General features: G+C 61.4%; 1 protein-coding gene across 1 annotated transcript in view; it reads right to left on the bottom strand.

The window, feature by feature from the left end:
- CLCN7 (Cl-/H+ antiporter 7) overlaps positions 1-17232 on the bottom strand; it is a 42836-nt gene that overhangs the window by 3766 nt on the left and 21838 nt on the right. Inside the window, exons 9-22 of the mRNA XM_075899147.2 lie at positions 17103-17186; positions 15477-15570; positions 14302-14366; positions 13660-13776; positions 13149-13203; positions 11657-11717; positions 8540-8678; positions 7172-7265; positions 3283-3452; positions 3031-3082; positions 2024-2151; positions 1682-1767; positions 890-1022; positions 14-73 (exon numbers count right to left, since the gene is read on the bottom strand). Coding sequence (XP_075755262.2) covers positions 14-73; positions 890-1022; positions 1682-1767; positions 2024-2151; positions 3031-3082; positions 3283-3452; positions 7172-7265; positions 8540-8678; positions 11657-11717; positions 13149-13203; positions 13660-13776; positions 14302-14366; positions 15477-15570; positions 17103-17186 — 1338 coding nt within the window. The remainder of the gene's footprint in view (positions 1-13; positions 74-889; positions 1023-1681; positions 1768-2023; positions 2152-3030; positions 3083-3282; positions 3453-7171; positions 7266-8539; positions 8679-11656; positions 11718-13148; positions 13204-13659; positions 13777-14301; positions 14367-15476; positions 15571-17102; positions 17187-17232) is intronic.

Raw genomic sequence — 17232 nt, 5'->3', positions numbered from 1 at the left:
CGGGGTCGGTTACCTTGTGCTTCAGGAGAACAATCAGCTGGGAGCGCAGGATCAGGCCCCGCAGTCCCGCCACCTGCAAGAGAGCGCCAGGCGTCGGCAGGGCCGCAGGGGACCAAGCCTTCAGGGAGACAGGCCCCGGCTGCTCACCGCCTGGGTTACACGCAGAGCCGGGCCCCAGGCTGGGCCGTCGGGCAACAGGCCGCTACCAGCGAGGGCCCCTCGTGAGTTCTGCTCACCCCCCAGCAAGAGGCCGCCCCCCGGCAGCATCATGACACGGGCGGGGAGGACTCAGTTCGCGGTCTCGGGGTGGCCCAAAGAGCAGCTGGGCGCCCCAGGAAAGGGGGCTAGCTGGGGAATGGGTCTTTCTCCTGGTGTCTGCCCCCCTCGCCTGGCCTGGTGCCTCTGAGCAGTGCCTGGGGCACCCCCCACCCTGCTGGCTCCTGGCTGCTCGCTGGCGGGGTCACCAGGTGGTACTGGGAACCTCGCTAGAGATGGGGGAACCAGTCACCGGCGCCCCAGCTCAGCAAGGTCCTGCAGCCCCCCGACAGCAGCCTCACCCCGGCCGGGCAGGGAAGCCACCAGCCGGCGCCAGCCAGCGAGCCCCATGACTCAGAGCCATGCCAGGAGCAGCCAGTGCCCAGGAACCCAGGGAGCTGGGCTGGTGGGAGGAGGGACGGCAGAGGGCCCCCCAAATGCCCACAAGTGTCAGGGAGACGCCCCTGCAGCTGCCCAGCCCCGGCCAGCTGGGCACTGCGCTGGCGGCGAAACGCCGGCCCGATGCGGCGGTCCGGGCTGAACCCCAAGTACTGCGGCGCGGCCCTGCCCCCTGCTGCCAAACTCGGGGTCACTTTGGCCACCGGAGCCCGTGCCGGCCAGCGGCCTGACTCACCTGCGTGGCATCCGGGCTGCTCTCCACCACGGGAAAGCCGTTGTGGTTGGACGACGTGTCGCTGAGCACGTCCACGATCGTTCCCACCTTCTCGAGCCTCCGGAGACACGTCACGGGCGTGCTCATCACCTCCCTGCAGGACAGAGCGCCGGGGACATGGGCCGGGCTGCCCGGCCTGGGCCGAGACCGTGCCCGGCACCAGCCAAGCCTCCCCCGCCCAGCCAGGGCCCTGGCTCCCACTGTCGCCTGCCCTGTTAGCTTGGTTCTGCCTTTGCCTCTGTGGCTGCTGTAGCCTCTCGGACGCTTCCCATGACAGGCCCGGGACAGCCCCTTAGCAACAGCCCTCACGAGGGGGCAGACTCCACTTCTAGCCCGGCCAACAGACCGGCCCCGTGGCCCTGGGGAACAGCCGGGGGCCCGACAACCCGGCTCCACGTCCCCACAAAGCTTCATGTGGGCTCCCCCTTCGGGAGACCTGCCCAGCCCAGGCACCGCCTCCCCTCCCCCGCGAGCTGGCCCTTCACCTGCCCCGCCGGGCCGGGAGACAGCCCCTAGGAATGGGCTGAAGCTCAGGTCTGTGGCCCTGGTCTGGCAGCGGGGGGCCCGGGCTCCCTTCCCCATCCCCCCGCCCCCTTCCTTCTCCGGCGCCACCGCACGGGCAGGGGCGGGGGGATCCGCTGAGCCGGCGGCGGCGCCTCCAACGCGCTCAGACCCGACGGCCCCGGGAACTGGGACTGGCGGGCGCCTCTGAGGTGGGGCGCCCGGGGGCCTGGCGGAACCCAGCTCGTTTACCTGGCCGTGAGGGAGTGAGACGTCACCGGGGCCTCCCAGTGCAGGAAGGGCACGCTCTGCAGCTGGATGTGCATGTCGTACAGACCCTGCAGGGGGGCAAAGCCGTCAGCCGCAGGGCCGGGTGGGCACCCGGGCCGCAAGCCCCCTCCAGACGGCCCACGGCCCCCCTGCAAAGCCCCTCGGGGCTCACCGCAGGGTCGCTCGCCCCAGCCCACGAAGGAGGCGGCAACCCCGGGCTGCGAGCTTGGCAAAGACCCTGCCCCCCCCACCCATCAAGGGGCCCCTCCCGCCCCAAGCCGGAGGGTGGGGCTGACTCCGGCCGCCAGCCCCCAGGCCGCTCACCTCCACGAAGTAGTCGCCCACGATCTTCGCCGTCATCAGCGCCAGCATGATGGGGAAGCCGTATGTGACGTTGCCCGTGGCTTCCATCATGATGACGGTCAGGCTCAGGGTCATTCTCACGATCCCACCTGAGGGAGAGGCGCAGGTCGCAGCTCAGGGAGAGGGACGGACCGGGGGGCCAGGGAGGAGAGCCGGGGGGCTCCCCCAAAGGCTCCGGAACCCCGCGCTGGCACATGAGCTGGTCCCCACGGCTGCAGCTAGCGTCACGCTCCACGTGGGGGGCAGGCTGTGTGCTGTGCCTGGTGGAGAACGGCGGCGCAGAGCCACGGGGGCCACCCTGAGGGCGCACCCACGTCTGACCCGCAATCCAGTGTCTCCAGCCCCCGGGCTGCCAAGCCCCGCTCCTCAGGGAAGGGCAGGATGCTGGCTGGCTCCAGTCAGCTGTTCCCCACAGCCTAGGACAGGGTGAGGAACCTCAGGCCCGGGGGCCGGATGCAGCCCCGGTTTGCCTGGATCCAGCCCCCGAGGCTTGGGGCTCCCCCCGGCATTGGGAAGCCCATGCTGGCGCTTCAGCCTCACTGATCCCAGGGGCTGGAGCCCACAAAATCTACTAGCCTGGTTCCCCCCCGGCTCTGGTGTGTGAGGTACATGGGGAGGGTCTCCCCGCAGGGCCCGTGGGGAGGGCTCCTTTCAGGCTGCGGGCCGGAGCGAGGGGGCCGCGCAGGGGCAGCAAGAGGGGCCGCGGGAGCTCTGTGACTCCATAGGGGATGGGCCAAGCAGCCCACAGACGAGCCCACGTGGTGAAGTCCGACCCCGGCCCCCTCCCTAGAGCTGCACGCCCCTCCCGGAACTGACCCCCGACACGCCAGGTGCACGAGCCCCTTCGGCACTGAGCAAGCGGCTTTTCCCAGCGCTCCAGGCAGGTGGGCTCCACCCGACGGGCCGCTCGCCCTGGAACCAAACACGCGGCTCCCACCGGGCGCTTTCCTGAAGGCCGGCCAACTCACCCAGCTGCGCCGCGGCCCCCATCAGCGCGTACTTCCCCGGGTCGGCCCAGATCTGCGCGGGAGAGACGAGCCGCGCGTTACACTGGGCGGGACAGAGCCCTCTGACTTCTACCCCTCCCCACGGCAGACGCCCAGCACAGCCACTAGGACCCCCACAGCCTCCTCCACCCCGTGCGGACGCGGTTTGCTCGCAGGCTTACTGGGGCTCCACTTCCGAATGCCCGAACTGCCCCCACCTGGGCGGTAACTCACCGATCCCCCGGTCAGGTAGGACAACGAGATGCCGAAGAGCCGGCCCCAGGCCGCTCCGATCAGCAGGGAAGGGATGAAGACACCGGCAGACACGGTGAGCCCGTAGGTCCAGCAGGCCAGGAAGAAATACATCAGCGTGAACATCCCCAGGGTCATGGGATTGTAAGAACCTAGGGAGAGAGGTCGGGTCGGTTTCACCCCTTCCACACCATGGAGACAGGCTGTTTCCACTACAGGCTGGCAGCTCTCTGGTCAATGGGTTAGCAGCCCGTTACTGCCACAAGAGCTCTGAGGGGGGCGCCGGCAAACGCCCACCAGCCCCTCCCAGAGACTGGCATCGCTGGCGCAGCTGAGAACAAGTTGACCATGGGGCAACCCCAGTAGGTGGCACTTGCCACCACGTTCCGATCCCCCCCATGAGTCATGGCCACAGCAGCGGGATGGACACGCCGAGCCACCGTAGGACTGGGATTACTCCTCTTGGGGCGAGCTCTGCCCTTGGCTGGCTCCGATCACTCAGCCCCTGGCCGGCAGGCAGCCCCACTCTGGGACAGCTGCCCCCAGCAGCCAGCGTGGCTCATACCCCGAGCAGGGGGCGTGTAGCTTCGGCTGTTCCCATGGTCCATAGGAAGGCCAGGCCTGGTCCAAGCCCTGGTGTTCTGCAGGCAGGCACTGCTCTGACCCAAGGGCACCCGCGTGCTCCCTCACCTCATTTGTCAGCCCCTCCCAGGCTCCCTCCCTCAACACCGCTAGTCGGGCCAGTCTCTGCAAGGAAGCCTCCCCCCGCCTCTCGGCCAGGGGCGGTCAACCCGTGGCTCAGCAAGCTGCGTGCAGCTCTTCAACGGAAAAATTGTGGCTCCCACACCCGCGGCTCGGCTCCTGCACCCGCACCCGCGGCTGTCCTACGTTCCCCTGCTCCGATCTTTTTCCTTGTTTGGTCAGGGCGCCGCTTGGGGCAGCGAGATCAGCCACTGTGGCCAACAGACGCCTGCTTGGGCCACACGTGGCTCTTAAAGGGGCAGCGTTTCTTTGGGGTTTTTTTTTTTTTTTTTTAAAACAACTTCTTTCCCTCGGCCCTTTGCACTATATCCACCACTATTTTGGCTCTTTGTCTGTAATGGGTTGGCCACCCCTGCTCGAGGCCTTCCATTGCCGTCCCTGGGCCCACCTGCACCGCTGGCAGGGTTCGTTGGGGGGTGTGGGACTCCTGTTTCCATTCTCATTCCAAGCCAGATTTCTGCCCCCTGCAGCAGAGGCTGGCGCCGAACTGCCAGGGCCAGTCAGGTTCAGACACTTATAGGAGCGGCTCCGATTCCTCTCCCCCCCACGTGTCTGGCGTTTCACCTGCCCGCCCGCAGCTCCTTCCCCTCGCTGGGTCGGGCCCTTCTATGCGTCTTCCCATCATCCCTTCTGAGCACTCCTCCACCGCTCACCCCCTTCCCAGGTGGTTAATTTCATATTAAAGGGCAAGGCTAGGCCAGGACCTTGCCCTGCGCCCCCTCCATTAGCCTCTGGCCACAATTCAACTCGACAGGGTCACCTGCTATTTCTCAGCGTTTCTAACCCCAGGCAGCGCTCGGACACCCCCCCAGGGCCGTACTTCCCTTAACAGCCTCTCATGAGGGACTTGTGAAAGCCCAGCCACAGAGAGGCCCAAAGGGTTCAGGTCCTTGGGGAGGCCCCGTTTTCCGTGGAGGACGCGGAGACACCTAGAGCCGGCGTGCCGTGCCGTGGGGGTTTAGAGCGACACCCCTTCCTGCTCTGTGAACGCCCCGGGCGCCCGCTGCTGCTTGTACGTCGTCACATACAAAGGAAGCCCTGACAGCCGTACTGCAGCTGAACACCACAGTGTAGAGAGGCCCTGGTGTGGAGTCCTGATGCGCCCCCCAGCCCAGCCCTCCCTGGCTCCGTGTCATCAGGCAACAGCTATTTAAACAATGTCTCGTAGGCGAGCGCCCCCACCCGCCGTCCCCGCACGTTTCCATGGCAGCCGTCAACCTAGGTCTGAGACAGGAGAGGGAAAGAGTCCAGGGCACCCCAAGTCCTCTGGGTCCCAGCCGATCTCCACAGGAAAGTCACCAGGCCAATGCACTCAAGGGACAGCCAGCTCCGTGCACCAGCTGTCAGCGAAAGAACAGGCAGGAGTCACGCGGCTCTTCCAGGAGAGCAGTGCTGGGGCAGAGGTGGAACTGGGCCTGTTTCAATTCAAGGCAGCCAGGCATCGTGTCCGATGGGAAATGGAAACCCAGACAGATGCCCCGGGGCACTGTGAAATGGGATCTAATTTCTAGACAGACCGAAAAGTAAAATCCACATTCAAAGCATGACCAGAAGGGAAAGCCATTGAGGAGAGAGAGAGACCGTAGCAAACAGGAAGCAGCCAAGAACAGACGCCAGCACTGGGAGCGAGCACGCGAAGGCCAACAGCTGGGATAGGGACGGAGGGAGGTGAACGGAAAACACTCGGCTGATATTTAACAAGAGTGCTCCTGGGACGCTGACGCCTCCTCTTCAAGGTCCCATCTACACCCAGCCTAACACACCACGGCTCTCACCCTGCACACACCCACAGGACAGGCTGCTTATCACAGGCCAAGCAAGAGGCAATTTTTGTGGGTGCCTCAACAAAATATCGACCCCACCCTGCTGATCCAAATCCAGAGCTTTACCCGGAGAAACCTGAAACCCGCCAGCTACTGCTACGTCCAAGCACAAGACTCCTCAGCCGGCGAGGGACGCATTCATCTTAACGCGTTCTCAGTAGATCGCTGATTTGCGCTAGTGCGGGACAGACCCTGTGTGAACGACCGACTAATGAATTAGCAGGTACAAGCAAAGCCAGGCTCACATTGTACCAAACCAGCTGTTCCTCGGACAAGGTCCAGCTGAAAGATGTGGGCCGTGGCACAGCCTAGCAGCAGGGCATCTGAAACGGCTTTGAAGCCTTGCCAAGCAGCAAGGAGAGCAAGTTGTTGCGACGGCGAATGGCTGCACCCTAGCACCAGCCGGATCTGTGGGTTGCTCCCGTTCTCTGCCCCGGTTAGGCACTTACCACAATACAGGTTGAACCTCTCTACTCCGGCACTCTCTGGTCTGGCAACACCCGCAGTCCGGCATGATTTTAGCGAGCCGGCTGTCCCCTTTTCATGGGGGTGGCCAAGTTTCCTGCAGTCCCATAACGTTTGTTTACAGCCACCAGTCCCAGCTCTCGTGTTCTGTAGCTCTAAATTTACCCCTAAATGTCGTCCGCAAGCCCGGCGAGCGGCGGGAGCGCTAGTAACGCTGCCAGACAATCTTGACCTCCCGCAGTCCAGCAAATTCTCTGGTTCGGAACCGGTCAGGTCCCGAGGGTGCCGGATTAGAGAGGTTCAACCTGTACTGCAATGACTGCATGGCTGGGACTGCCTTTGCTCTGTGTGTACAGCGCCCAGCACCACGGGGCCCTGGTTTATGCCTGTGGGCTCCTACAGTGACAGCAGCCCTATTAGTGTGTTACAGACGGGACAGTCGGAACCTGCCCTCCCCCGGGCTCTGCAGAGTTGCTATTCACCAGCAGGGAGGGTCTTTTAACAGGCGCTCAGTGTAAACGGGGACTTCTCTGAAACCGAGTCTTTAAAGCATGATCAGAGGTTGGGTGGATTATGGAGTGGGGGGTGAAGTTCTCTGGCCTGTAGCTTGCAGGAAGTCAGGCGCTAGATGATCATGATGGTCCCTTGCAACTCTGAAGTCTCCGAGCAGCATGGAACGCAGCTCACGTGGAAGGACAAGAGGGCTGGGCTAACAGGAGCACGCCTGCCCACAAACAAAGCCACGCCGCTGCTCTAGAGCCGCCGCTGAGAACAACCACCCCCGCCCACAGCTCAGCGTCTGCTCGCCGAGCTGAGCCCACCTGGAGGGTTGTGGAAGAGGCTGACAACGCTCTTCTCAGGCGTGTTGAAGAAGGCAGTGGCCATCGAGTTGTATTCTCCATCCGCACAGAACAGCTGGTGGGAGGAAGAGGAGACAGGATGGCTTGCGAGAGGTGGCAGACCCGCTGTCCCGGGACGCGGACAGAGCAGCTGGAAGAGCGCTAAGGCAAACGGGGCTCCTGGTGACACACACCCGACTGCTACCCAAAGGCACACGCCAGCGCCTGTAGCGTCACCCGTCGCAGATGTAAAGGGCGAGGGTCAAGCTGGAATCTAGCTAAATGTAGTTGATTTTGGCACATTATTATTTTTTCTCCCCCCTTTACCGGCTGAACGACTGTCACAAACAGCGTTCACCTCCTGGCTCTACCGGGCAGCAGTGAAAGCAGAGAGAGGGGAGACGTTTCTCACCGATCTCTAGCCAGTCCAGTAGTTTTAGATTTTCCTTAACAGCAGCACGTTGCCAGAGACTGGTGACTTAACAGGTCCCCTTTTACTGAGGTGAAGGCTCATGTTATTTTCAAAGCCTTTGCTTCTGCGCTAGGATGGACCATCAAACCCCAGCTAGATCCCATTGGAAAGCTGTGTTGGGACAATAAACTCGCACCGAGCTTTAGCTTTGCCCCCGCTCACAGTCTTGTCTGGTCAGTTACCACCTATTCCCTCAAGGACACAGCTCTCCGCGATCGCAGATACCCACCCACCAACCTGTGCCGCTTGGGCTCCTCCGGCCAGGCCAGAGTCCCATGAAGTCGTTCTCCAGGCCCCTGAAAGAGGCACTTCACCGCCTGTAATCTGACTGTCACACCGACACGCAGGGGGCAGAGGTCAGGCTGCACACGCGCCCTGACCGGTCTCACTCCCCGACCGCGGGCTTGGTTTGGTTCCAACAACAGCCGGGAGGAAGTTACCTGTTTCTCTGTTTAGTCCCTTACACTGGGAGGCTCTGGCCAGATCCCGCTGGGACCACCCCCCTCGCTGGCCACGCCCCCACCAGCGCCTTGCCTCATTTAACGGAGCCGGCAGGATGGTCTTTAATGGCAGCCCAGAAGGCTCAGACCCTGCACGCGGCAGGGATGCCTGGCCAGTATGGAGCCCTGCCTCATTCACTGCCCCCTCAGGGGTGCGCCTGCCTCGCTCACTGCTTGTAGAAATGCTCAAGACTCTTTCATCCTGGCTGGCCCCATTGAGGCCAGCTCCCAAGCCAGGCAGCAGAGACCACGCTGGAAAATCCCCGACCTCCGAGCCCCTGGCCGTGCCGAGGTCGGATCCAGCTCCACGGGGCAGGCAGGATCGGACACCCGCTCCGCTACGCGGCGGGACAGGGGCTTTGCAGGGAAGGCACCTACCTGCAGGGGGTAGGCCACGGCATCCCCCTGGAAGGGCTGGCAGTCCGTAGAGCAGTAGATCATCACAAACCCCACAGATGCTGTCACCGCTCCCACCAGCATGGCCTCAATCACCTGGAGGCACGGGCGGTGGATGTACCTGCGGGGTCGAACACAAGCCACGTGAACAGGGAGCCCCCGCCAGGCTGTTCTCTGCTTCCCAGAAGCACCCCAGGGGTCAGCTGGCTCTTCAGACTGGATGCCACCACTGCTGGCGGCTTGGGGGCGGGGGAGCAGCTGGCGCAGGCCACCTCCTCCCGGGGTGAGAACCAGACAAGCAGCAGGATTTCATAGGCCGAAATGAAGGAGGAATCAGAGACGTCAAGTTGGGAGGGACCTTGAGTGATCATCTAGTCCAGCCAATCTAGACAGGTGTTTGCCTGCCTGTTCTTAGAAACTACCTGGGAGATGGTAGATTCCCCATCACTGGTGGTTAGGTCCTGAGCTGACTGCGAAGAATCCCAAAGTGATCTCACAAAGCTGGGTGACTGGGCAACTGAATGGCAGGTGAAATTCAATGCTGATAAATACAAAGTAACGCACATTGGAAAACAATCCCAACTACGCATAAGAGACGATAGGGTCTAACTCAGTTACCACTCAAGAGAGATCTGGGAGTGACTGTGGCTAGTTCTCTGAAAACATCCACTCAAGTGTGCAGCAGCTGTCCAAAAAGCTAACTGAAGGCTGGGAATCATTAGAAAACGGATAGATAAGACAGAAAATAGATTGTCTCTATAGATCCATGATACACCCACATCATGAATACTGAGTGCAGATGTAGTGGCCTCATCTCCAGATCTATTAGAATTGGAAAAGGTTCAGAAGAGGGCGACAAAAATGATTAGGGGTTTGGAACAGCTTCCATAAGGAGAAGAAATTAAGAAGACTGGGACTTTTCAGCTTGGAAATGAGATGATTAAAGGAGCACATGACAGAGGTCTATAAAATTATGACCGGCGTGGAAAAAATAAAATCAGGAAGTGTTATTTACCCCTAACACAAGAACTAGGAGGTCAAGCAAATTAAATTATTAGGCAGCAGGTTTCAAAACAAACTAAAGGAAGTATTTTTCCCCCCCATACAATGCACAGTCAACCTGTGGAACTCCCTGCCAGAGGACGTTGTGAAGACCAGGACTTTAACAGGTTCAAAAAAGAGCTAGATCAATCCATGGAGGTTAGGTCCATCAATGGCTAATTAGCCAGAATGGGCAGGGATAGTGCCCTTGGCCTCTGTCTGCCAGAACCCGGGAATGGACGACAGGGCATGGATCCCTTGATGATTCCCTGTTCTGGAGCACCTGGCATTGGCCACTGTCAGCAGACAGGACACTGGGCGAGATGGACCTTTGGGCTGACTCAGTGTAGCCATTCTGATGTTCTCCCTTGGTCACCTGTCCCAGCGTTTAGCTACTCTTAGAGACCGTCACAATGGTTTCCGTAACTCCAAACCTGAATCCCCCTCGCTGCAGATCAAGCTAATTACTTCTTGTCCTACCTCGGCTGGGCAAAGAATAATTGATCACCACCCTCTTTATAACAGCCTTTCACATGTTTGAGGCCTTACCTGGCTCCCTCCTGACCCCTCTCCATCAGCTGTCTTCTTAAGACTAGACACGCCCACTATTCGTAACCTTTGCCCACAGCTCAGGTTTTCAAAAGCTTTGATCAGTTTTGTTGCTGATCATAAAAAGTAACCAACCCCCGTCTGCAGCTCTTTCCTGGGGACACTCTGCCCCCGCAAAAGGCCATCTGAAACCTTCCCAGGACTCCACACACCAGGAGCTGTGCAGAAATTGCCCTTTATATTTTTCACAGTCCTGCTGGCTTCTGTCTCCACAAACATGTTTGCAGGAAAATTGAAAACGGAATGTACCATCTGCTCTGAATCCCTCAACTCCCGTCTGTTCCATCTGCAAAAGCTATCAAGCACTCCCCGTCATGCAGGGGATGTTAGTCTTCTGAGCTATTGGCTCCTGAAAGACAAGCTCTGGTGGAAGAGAAGCCAGGTCCCAACGGGGAAGGGAAGCATTCCAACCCAGCAAGTTTAGCTATTTTCACTGATTTTTGAAACAGAGTGACTATGGGACCAGTTTTCAAAAGCACTTAAGTGATTCAGGAACACACTGGACCTTGGCTGCTGAAAATGAGGTTTGTTACTTTTAAAAACGATCCCCAATGCGTTTACATAGCATGTAACTCACGTATGGATGGTTAAGTTGGTTGGCTGGATGGTTAAGTAAATTGCATTGTCTGCAAAAGCATTGTCATGAAAACAAAGATATCCATCTTCCATCACCTTAACTCTGACCCACGGAATTGTTCTAAAGCCGTAGTGTCCAACACGCTAGCCACATGTGGCTATTTGGCCGGATGAGTATGGCTACTGAGCTCACAAAATTATTTACATTTTGAGAAGAATGTGGTTCATTTGCTATAGCAGTAGTGTTCAGAACCTAAATGTTTCTTCAAAAAGGTACTGTAACATGGGAGTTGCGGCATCAGTTAACACTTATCAGTGTGTGCCAATAAACTCAGCATGGCTCAATAGGTTACAGGCAGCCCCTGACTTGCGATGTGATTGGTTCCTGGGGAAGTGTTGCAAGTCGGGGGCGTCGTAACTCGAACTTTTATTGATAATAGGCGCCAGGCGCTGTCGTAAACGCAGGCCGAGGATGTAAGTCGGGGGGAGGGAGGGATTCAGCCCCTTTTGCACTTACAAAAATAGTTGTAAGCACCTGGGGTCATAATTCAGGCGGGCGGAAGTCAGAGGCTTCCTGTATCCGTGGTTCAATAGGAAAGCATGCAACAATCACTGCATTTAGATATGCATTTAAGGTGGTCTAACGTACTGTCCTGGGCGCTTATAATGCAAAATTCCTTCCTCCGAAGGGCATCTGTTTTACGAGGCAACGGAAGAAATATTTACTCGGGGGCAGAGTTACAGCTGTGATGAAACCTGGGTTTCTGCGAGGGGTCGATTCTCGGGCACGACAAAGCGATGGCATCCGTAATGATCACTTCCGGTGGGAACACTGACGGGTTCTGTTTTACTTAGCACCTCGGGGGCTCTTACCTGATTCGGAACATGGTTAACCAGTAATTCAGGGCATTGAATATTGCGCCGAGAATTCCACCTGCAAGCAGGAAAGAGGGACACAGCTGAACACGTCTGGGGTGGATTTGTAAGAAACCCAACAGCCCTTTATGCCGTTCAGGGTTTTCCTACATGCAGAGTTAAATGACTCTTGCCCCGGTGTTCCTTTGGCAGTTTCTTGCCCTCGTCAGCCACACGTTCTTACGAGCACCACGTTTTTAAGCTACCGCCAGCAGCAGCTTCCAGGGAACAGCAGCAATTTCTTACTGTAACGTTCAGCGCCAAGCCCCGAAGGAGAGCAAGCTGAACCTCACAGAAGAAACTGCACAAGCTGCTGCCGCTATTTCTCCCCACGGCCATAAATCGCTGGTTTCTGGAGACGTCACAGCTGAAAGTCAGAGCTTAACTCTACTGCGTGGGAGGGGGGGAGACGAGGGAGAGCAAACGTGTTCCTGAGAGACACCCCCACGTACACACCCGGCCGCTGCCTTTACTTGGGTTTTTTTCCACTCAAGGAAAGCCAGCGCCTGAACCCCCTATTATTTCCCTCCCGGAGGTCAGGGATCTGCACGATGCATCAAGGCCACACGAGGACCAGGAATTTTCACAGCGCTTCCAGCTGTTCAGAGGCCCCCCGGAGACGATAGTGACCTTTGCCAGCGTGGCAACACTGGGGCTGCGTCAGGGTTGCTGTGGTAACGGTAGTTCTCCTTGCCCTGACGAGGGCATTTCAAGGCTGACACACAATGGGGCAGCAGGAGCGTCTGTGGCCGAAAGGCTGACTGACAACTGAGGCCTCAATATTCCTGTTCCAAGCAGTGGGCAGAAAGTCAGCGATCCGGCCGCCACTCGGACCCGAGGGCCGCACGAGAAGCAGGTCGCATCAGCACACTGGCTAGGCCCAGTCTGCTCCAAAGGGTAGGCTCGGACAGGTTACCTCTGAGGAAAACCAGGGGCAATTCCTCGCTGACTCCAGCCTGGCGTTTCCCTGCGCATCTGGTTAGTGTGTTCACTCCGGTGGGGGATTGTGAGCAGCCACCTGCTCGTACCAAGCACTGAGCCAGAGGGAGATGGATTTCTAGCTGCGGGTGTCTCCCAAGTTCAGCTCCCGACACCCTGCCCCCCCATGCGTAGCAGGCGGGTAGCTTTGCCTAGGACCCTGCATCTTTTCCCAGACTCTTGTCGGTCCACGGTTTGGCCCCCCATAACCGTGCCACGCGCTGCCATGCTGCAAACCCTACCCGGCAACAGGGAAGCGCAAAGTGAAGGGTTTTCTCCCTCTCCAGGGATGATCACGCTAGCGGTAGCCCTGGAAAGCATTAAGCAGCAGCAGGCTCCCTGGGGGTCCTTTGCCTGCGTGCGTTTTAATGGCTTTCCCATCCCCCCTCCCGCACGTGGGCGAAGGCAGGTTTCCGGCCGAGCGGAAGGGGATTATTCGGAGGCGCTAATTGAACGAGCAGACCCAGCTTACCGACCACGCCCATGAAGATGAAGATCGGAATCTCCTGGAAGGTGTAGCCCAGTTTCTGCGGACAAGGAGAAGAGGGTTTGGAGACCTTCCGGCACCGCAGGGCACTCGGGGACAAGCCGCTGCCTGTGCGCGAGGCCTCCTACAGCCGGCAGCTGCCCGGAGCCACTCCTGGGGAGCACGGCTGCAGCAAGGCCCCTCGCTCCCGGGCCCCATGGCGCCTGCATAACCGGAGCCCGGCAGCAGCTGGGGCAACGCTTTCAGGCGAGGGGGCGCTGGAGGCTGCTGGGCAGGAAGTTCTGATCTGGGTGCATCTGGCCTTCGCAGAGCCCCCTGCCCAGCATGACACCCCGCCTGAGGCGCCTCATGCTGTCATACATCCCGGGGAAGGGCCTAATGGGAGCAAACAGCCCCCATCTGCTGCCCTGCTGGCCAGGCTGGGGAGGGTGCCCAGGACGGGGCGTGTGCCTGCCCTGCGACAGCCCGAACCCGGCAGCCAGGCCGGGCACCTCACCTCGCTGTCGAACCTGCCGAAGTTGATGAGCCCCGGGCTGGAGAGGTCCCAGGGGTTCCCGTGGTAAAAGCTCAGGATGGAGTTGAGCGTGAACGTCGAGATCATGGAGGCGAAGAACTGCGGAGAGAAGCAAGAGAGAAGCTGCCTCGGCGCCCTGGCCTCAGACCCCTCCGCGCCCTGCCCATCCGCCGGGGCCTCGCTCCGCCCCCTCACTCCCTGAAGAGTTCTTGCCGAGGGGGGCAGGATAATTCACCCCCCTGCCAGCGCTTGGGGCCCAAACCAGCAGGTGAGTCTCCCTGTGAGCTGCATAGGCAGGGCCGGGTCGCCACACGAGCACCTCCCTCTGTGGATTCTGGGCTGTTCCCTTTGCCTTGTCGCCCTCTTGCCAACCCTCAGCACAGGCCAGCGCGGGACTCCAAGCACGAACCAGCAGCTTCTCTGGCAGGGGACCCAGCAACGCCCCCTTTCTGCGCCTCACACCCCAGGCGACGGGCACCCGCCAGGCCCCTCGCTCCCCAAGGCCTCCTGCCCCCTTCCTCCCCGGCCCAGCAGCCAGGCAGGCCTCCAGCTCCGTTTTTCACCTCAGGGGCCGATCACGCCTGACCTTGCCACGTCCTTCCTGCCCCAGGCAGGGACACTTACGATTCTCCACGTCAGGAACTGATTCCAGAAGGAAGCGCCTTCCTCCAAGCTGAAGAGAACTCCGCCTGGGCAGACAAAGGCCAGGGGCCACGGTCACGGCTACCGCCGCCCTGCCCAGGAGCCGCTGGGGCGAGGGCTGGTCTCCTGGCGACGCGGGCGGGAAGGAACCCGCCTTTGGGCGTGCAGAGACGGGACACAGCTTCACGGGGCTGGGGGCCTCACCCCCGCCCCAGCCGCCCGCCTACATGAGACGTGGCTTTGGCCGGTGACACTTTGCCCAGGGGGCGCCCTGGAAGTGGCCGACCGCCGTGCCGCCACGTGCCCTGGGGGCCTCACACACGGTCGCTCGGGGCAGAGACGGAAAAGCTGGGCGTCCCGGCCCCTGCCTCCCCAGCAGCGGGAAGGGCTCTGCTGCGGGCACAGAGCCAGAGGCCCTTTGGTGCATGCACGTGCTCTCCAAGCTGGTGCCACTTCCCAAGGGGAGAAGCGCGCTGCTGGGCCGCAGGTCCACCCCAGATACGGGCGGCTGGGGGGCAGGGGCAGCTCTCCGGGGGACTAGCTCGTCCCTTAACACACAACCTGACATCCAGGTTTCAGGCGGCGCTGGAGGAGGGAACACGCTCGGGTTTGCCCACAGCCACCGGTCCCGACACCCCTCCTGGGAGGGCTCCCAGCCTTGCCCATCCAGGCACGTCCCTCTCTGCTTCACTGGCAAGGCCTGGGTCTCTCCCACGGCCGAGCGGCAGCCAGGTGGTCTGGCTGCGTCCGTACGCCAGGGTCCCTCTTCTCCAGGGGCCCCCTCTCGGAATCAGACCGGCGCCCGGCAGAGGCAGGCAGCCTGCATGCCACTTTGCTTTGTGCCAAGCTCCATGGGCGAGCGCAGAGACAGGCGGGCGGGCGGAGCAGCCGCTGTTCTCTACCTCGGCCGCGCCCCACGGGAACGCCGCTCGGAAAATGGCAGTTCCGAGCACTCCGAGAGCCAACAGGCCGGGCACCCACAGCTGTCAGGGCAGCTGCTGCTCCGCAGGTCACTTGTGCTCGCAGCGGGCTGACCCAAGGCCCCGGATGAGTCCGGACAGATGTCTGGCACTATCCCTAGCAGGGGAGCATGAGCTTCCCCCCACGGGCCCACCCCCGCCCCAGGAGGTGACACCCTGCCTCAGCCGACCCCTTACCAACGGGGGCGCCGAACGCGGCTGAGACGCCGGCAGCTGCTCCGGCCGAGACGAAGTCCCTTTTCTCCGTGTCCCGGCGGAAGTACTCAAAGATCTGAAACACGGATAGTACGGCTTCACCAGCAGCACGGGCGCAAGTGGCGCGAGCACGCCCCCGGAGCGCCAGCATGGCGACGAAAACGGGCTGGCATCTGCCGCTCTCCTCCCAAGGTGAGAGCCAGGGCGGCTTTCTCCAGTGCCCGCCCAGTGCAGCGGAGGCGGGTTATGCATTTTGCTGTGTGGCACAGCAGCACGGGATGCACACGACGCTCCGCGGCCGGGAGGGGAGCCAATCAAAGCAGGCCCGCTGTGGCGGGAACGTTTTCCAGTGGGGCAGAGACAGGCTCGCGGTGCTTCTGCTAACAGCAGCTGCCTGGCCACAGCCACCCAAGTGCTAGCTCTGCTCAGGATAGGGGGGACCCAGCGCAGGGGGCTGTCGGCCCCCTCCCACACCAGCGCTCGGCCGGATCCAGGTCAGCCAACAGGCCCTCCCGGCTATGCGGGTTTGCCGACAAGGCTGCGGCTCCGACAGACCAGCCGCAGCAGGACCGGTCTGCTGAGCCCACTGGGAGCGTTCCAGCCGTGGGCCAATCGCACGGAGTGTAGCCACCCGGCCAGCCTCTCGCCCCAGCCTGCCCCCCCGGCGGCACTGCCGGGCCCAGAGGGGAGGGATGTTCCACCACCGCTCGGTGCGCCCCCAGCATGGCCCCAGCCGGGGAATATATTCCGGTCAAGCTGCTCCCAGGATGCACTGCTGCTGGGAATTGTGGGATAGGTTCCCAGAGGGCACTGCAACCGGAACGGGTTCAGGCAAAGAGGACTCTACGGAGCCTCCTTCGGAACAGGCCAGTATTCCTCCTTCAGGCCACAGGGGCGGCCCCAGGCACCCCCAGCTGACGCGGGAGCAGGGGTCCCGGCCGCCCTGGGAGCATGAAAGGCTGGTGGGGTTGCCGAAGGGCAGGGAGTCGGGCGCAGGAGGGGGGGGGGGAGCTGGGCTCTGGGCGGGGCAGGGAGTTGGGCGCAGGAGGAGGCGGGGCCGGGCTCTGGGAGGGGCAGGAGGCGGCGGGGCCGGGCTCTGGGAGGGGCAGGGAGTCGGGCACAGGAGGAGGGGGGGGGAGCCGGGCTCTGGGAGGGGCAGGGAGTGGGGTGCAGGAAGGGCTGAGGGGGCTGGCATTTATCTCAGGCGGCGACAGCTCCCACAAGCGACCCCACCCTGGTCTGGCAGCAGCGCTGCGCTTGGGGCAGGGGCAGCACACGGGGACCCCTCCTGCTGGGACATGCCTCCTGGGAACGGTGCAGAGCAGGAAGCTGCCGTAGCCCCCCGGCGCTGCCAGCAGCGGCAAGGGCTGGGGCCCCCCAGCAGCAGTAGGTGGGGTCGGGAGACGCTCCGTGAGAGGCACAGAGGCGGGGCCAAGGGAAGAACCGGCCCCGAAATTCTTTTAACTCGCCGCCCTGGCTTGGCCACGTTGTGTCCACAAGAGCAGAGATCATTTTGCACCCTCCCCAGGCGCCGCGAGCCCGTCACCAGCACATGCCCGGACACGGACACACACGTGCACCCGCCCATTGGGGCGCGAGCCAACCCACCTTAAAGTCCCGCTTCAAAGAGGTGGATCTGCCCTGCGAGATGCCGGCGGCGATGACGGCCCCGGAATGAATCATGGGTCCTTCCTGCGGGCAGGGAGCAGACGGCGGCGGGTTTCAGGGCCACTCTGAC

Source organism: Pelodiscus sinensis, chromosome 15 (assembly GCF_052426305.1).
Source record: "Pelodiscus sinensis isolate ZL-2025 chromosome 15, ASM5242630v1, whole genome shotgun sequence".
NCBI classification, from domain to species: Eukaryota; Metazoa; Chordata; order Testudines; family Trionychidae; genus Pelodiscus; species Pelodiscus sinensis.
The sequence above is the reverse complement of the archived record's forward strand: the minus strand, read 5'-3'. Positions and strand labels throughout refer to the sequence as shown.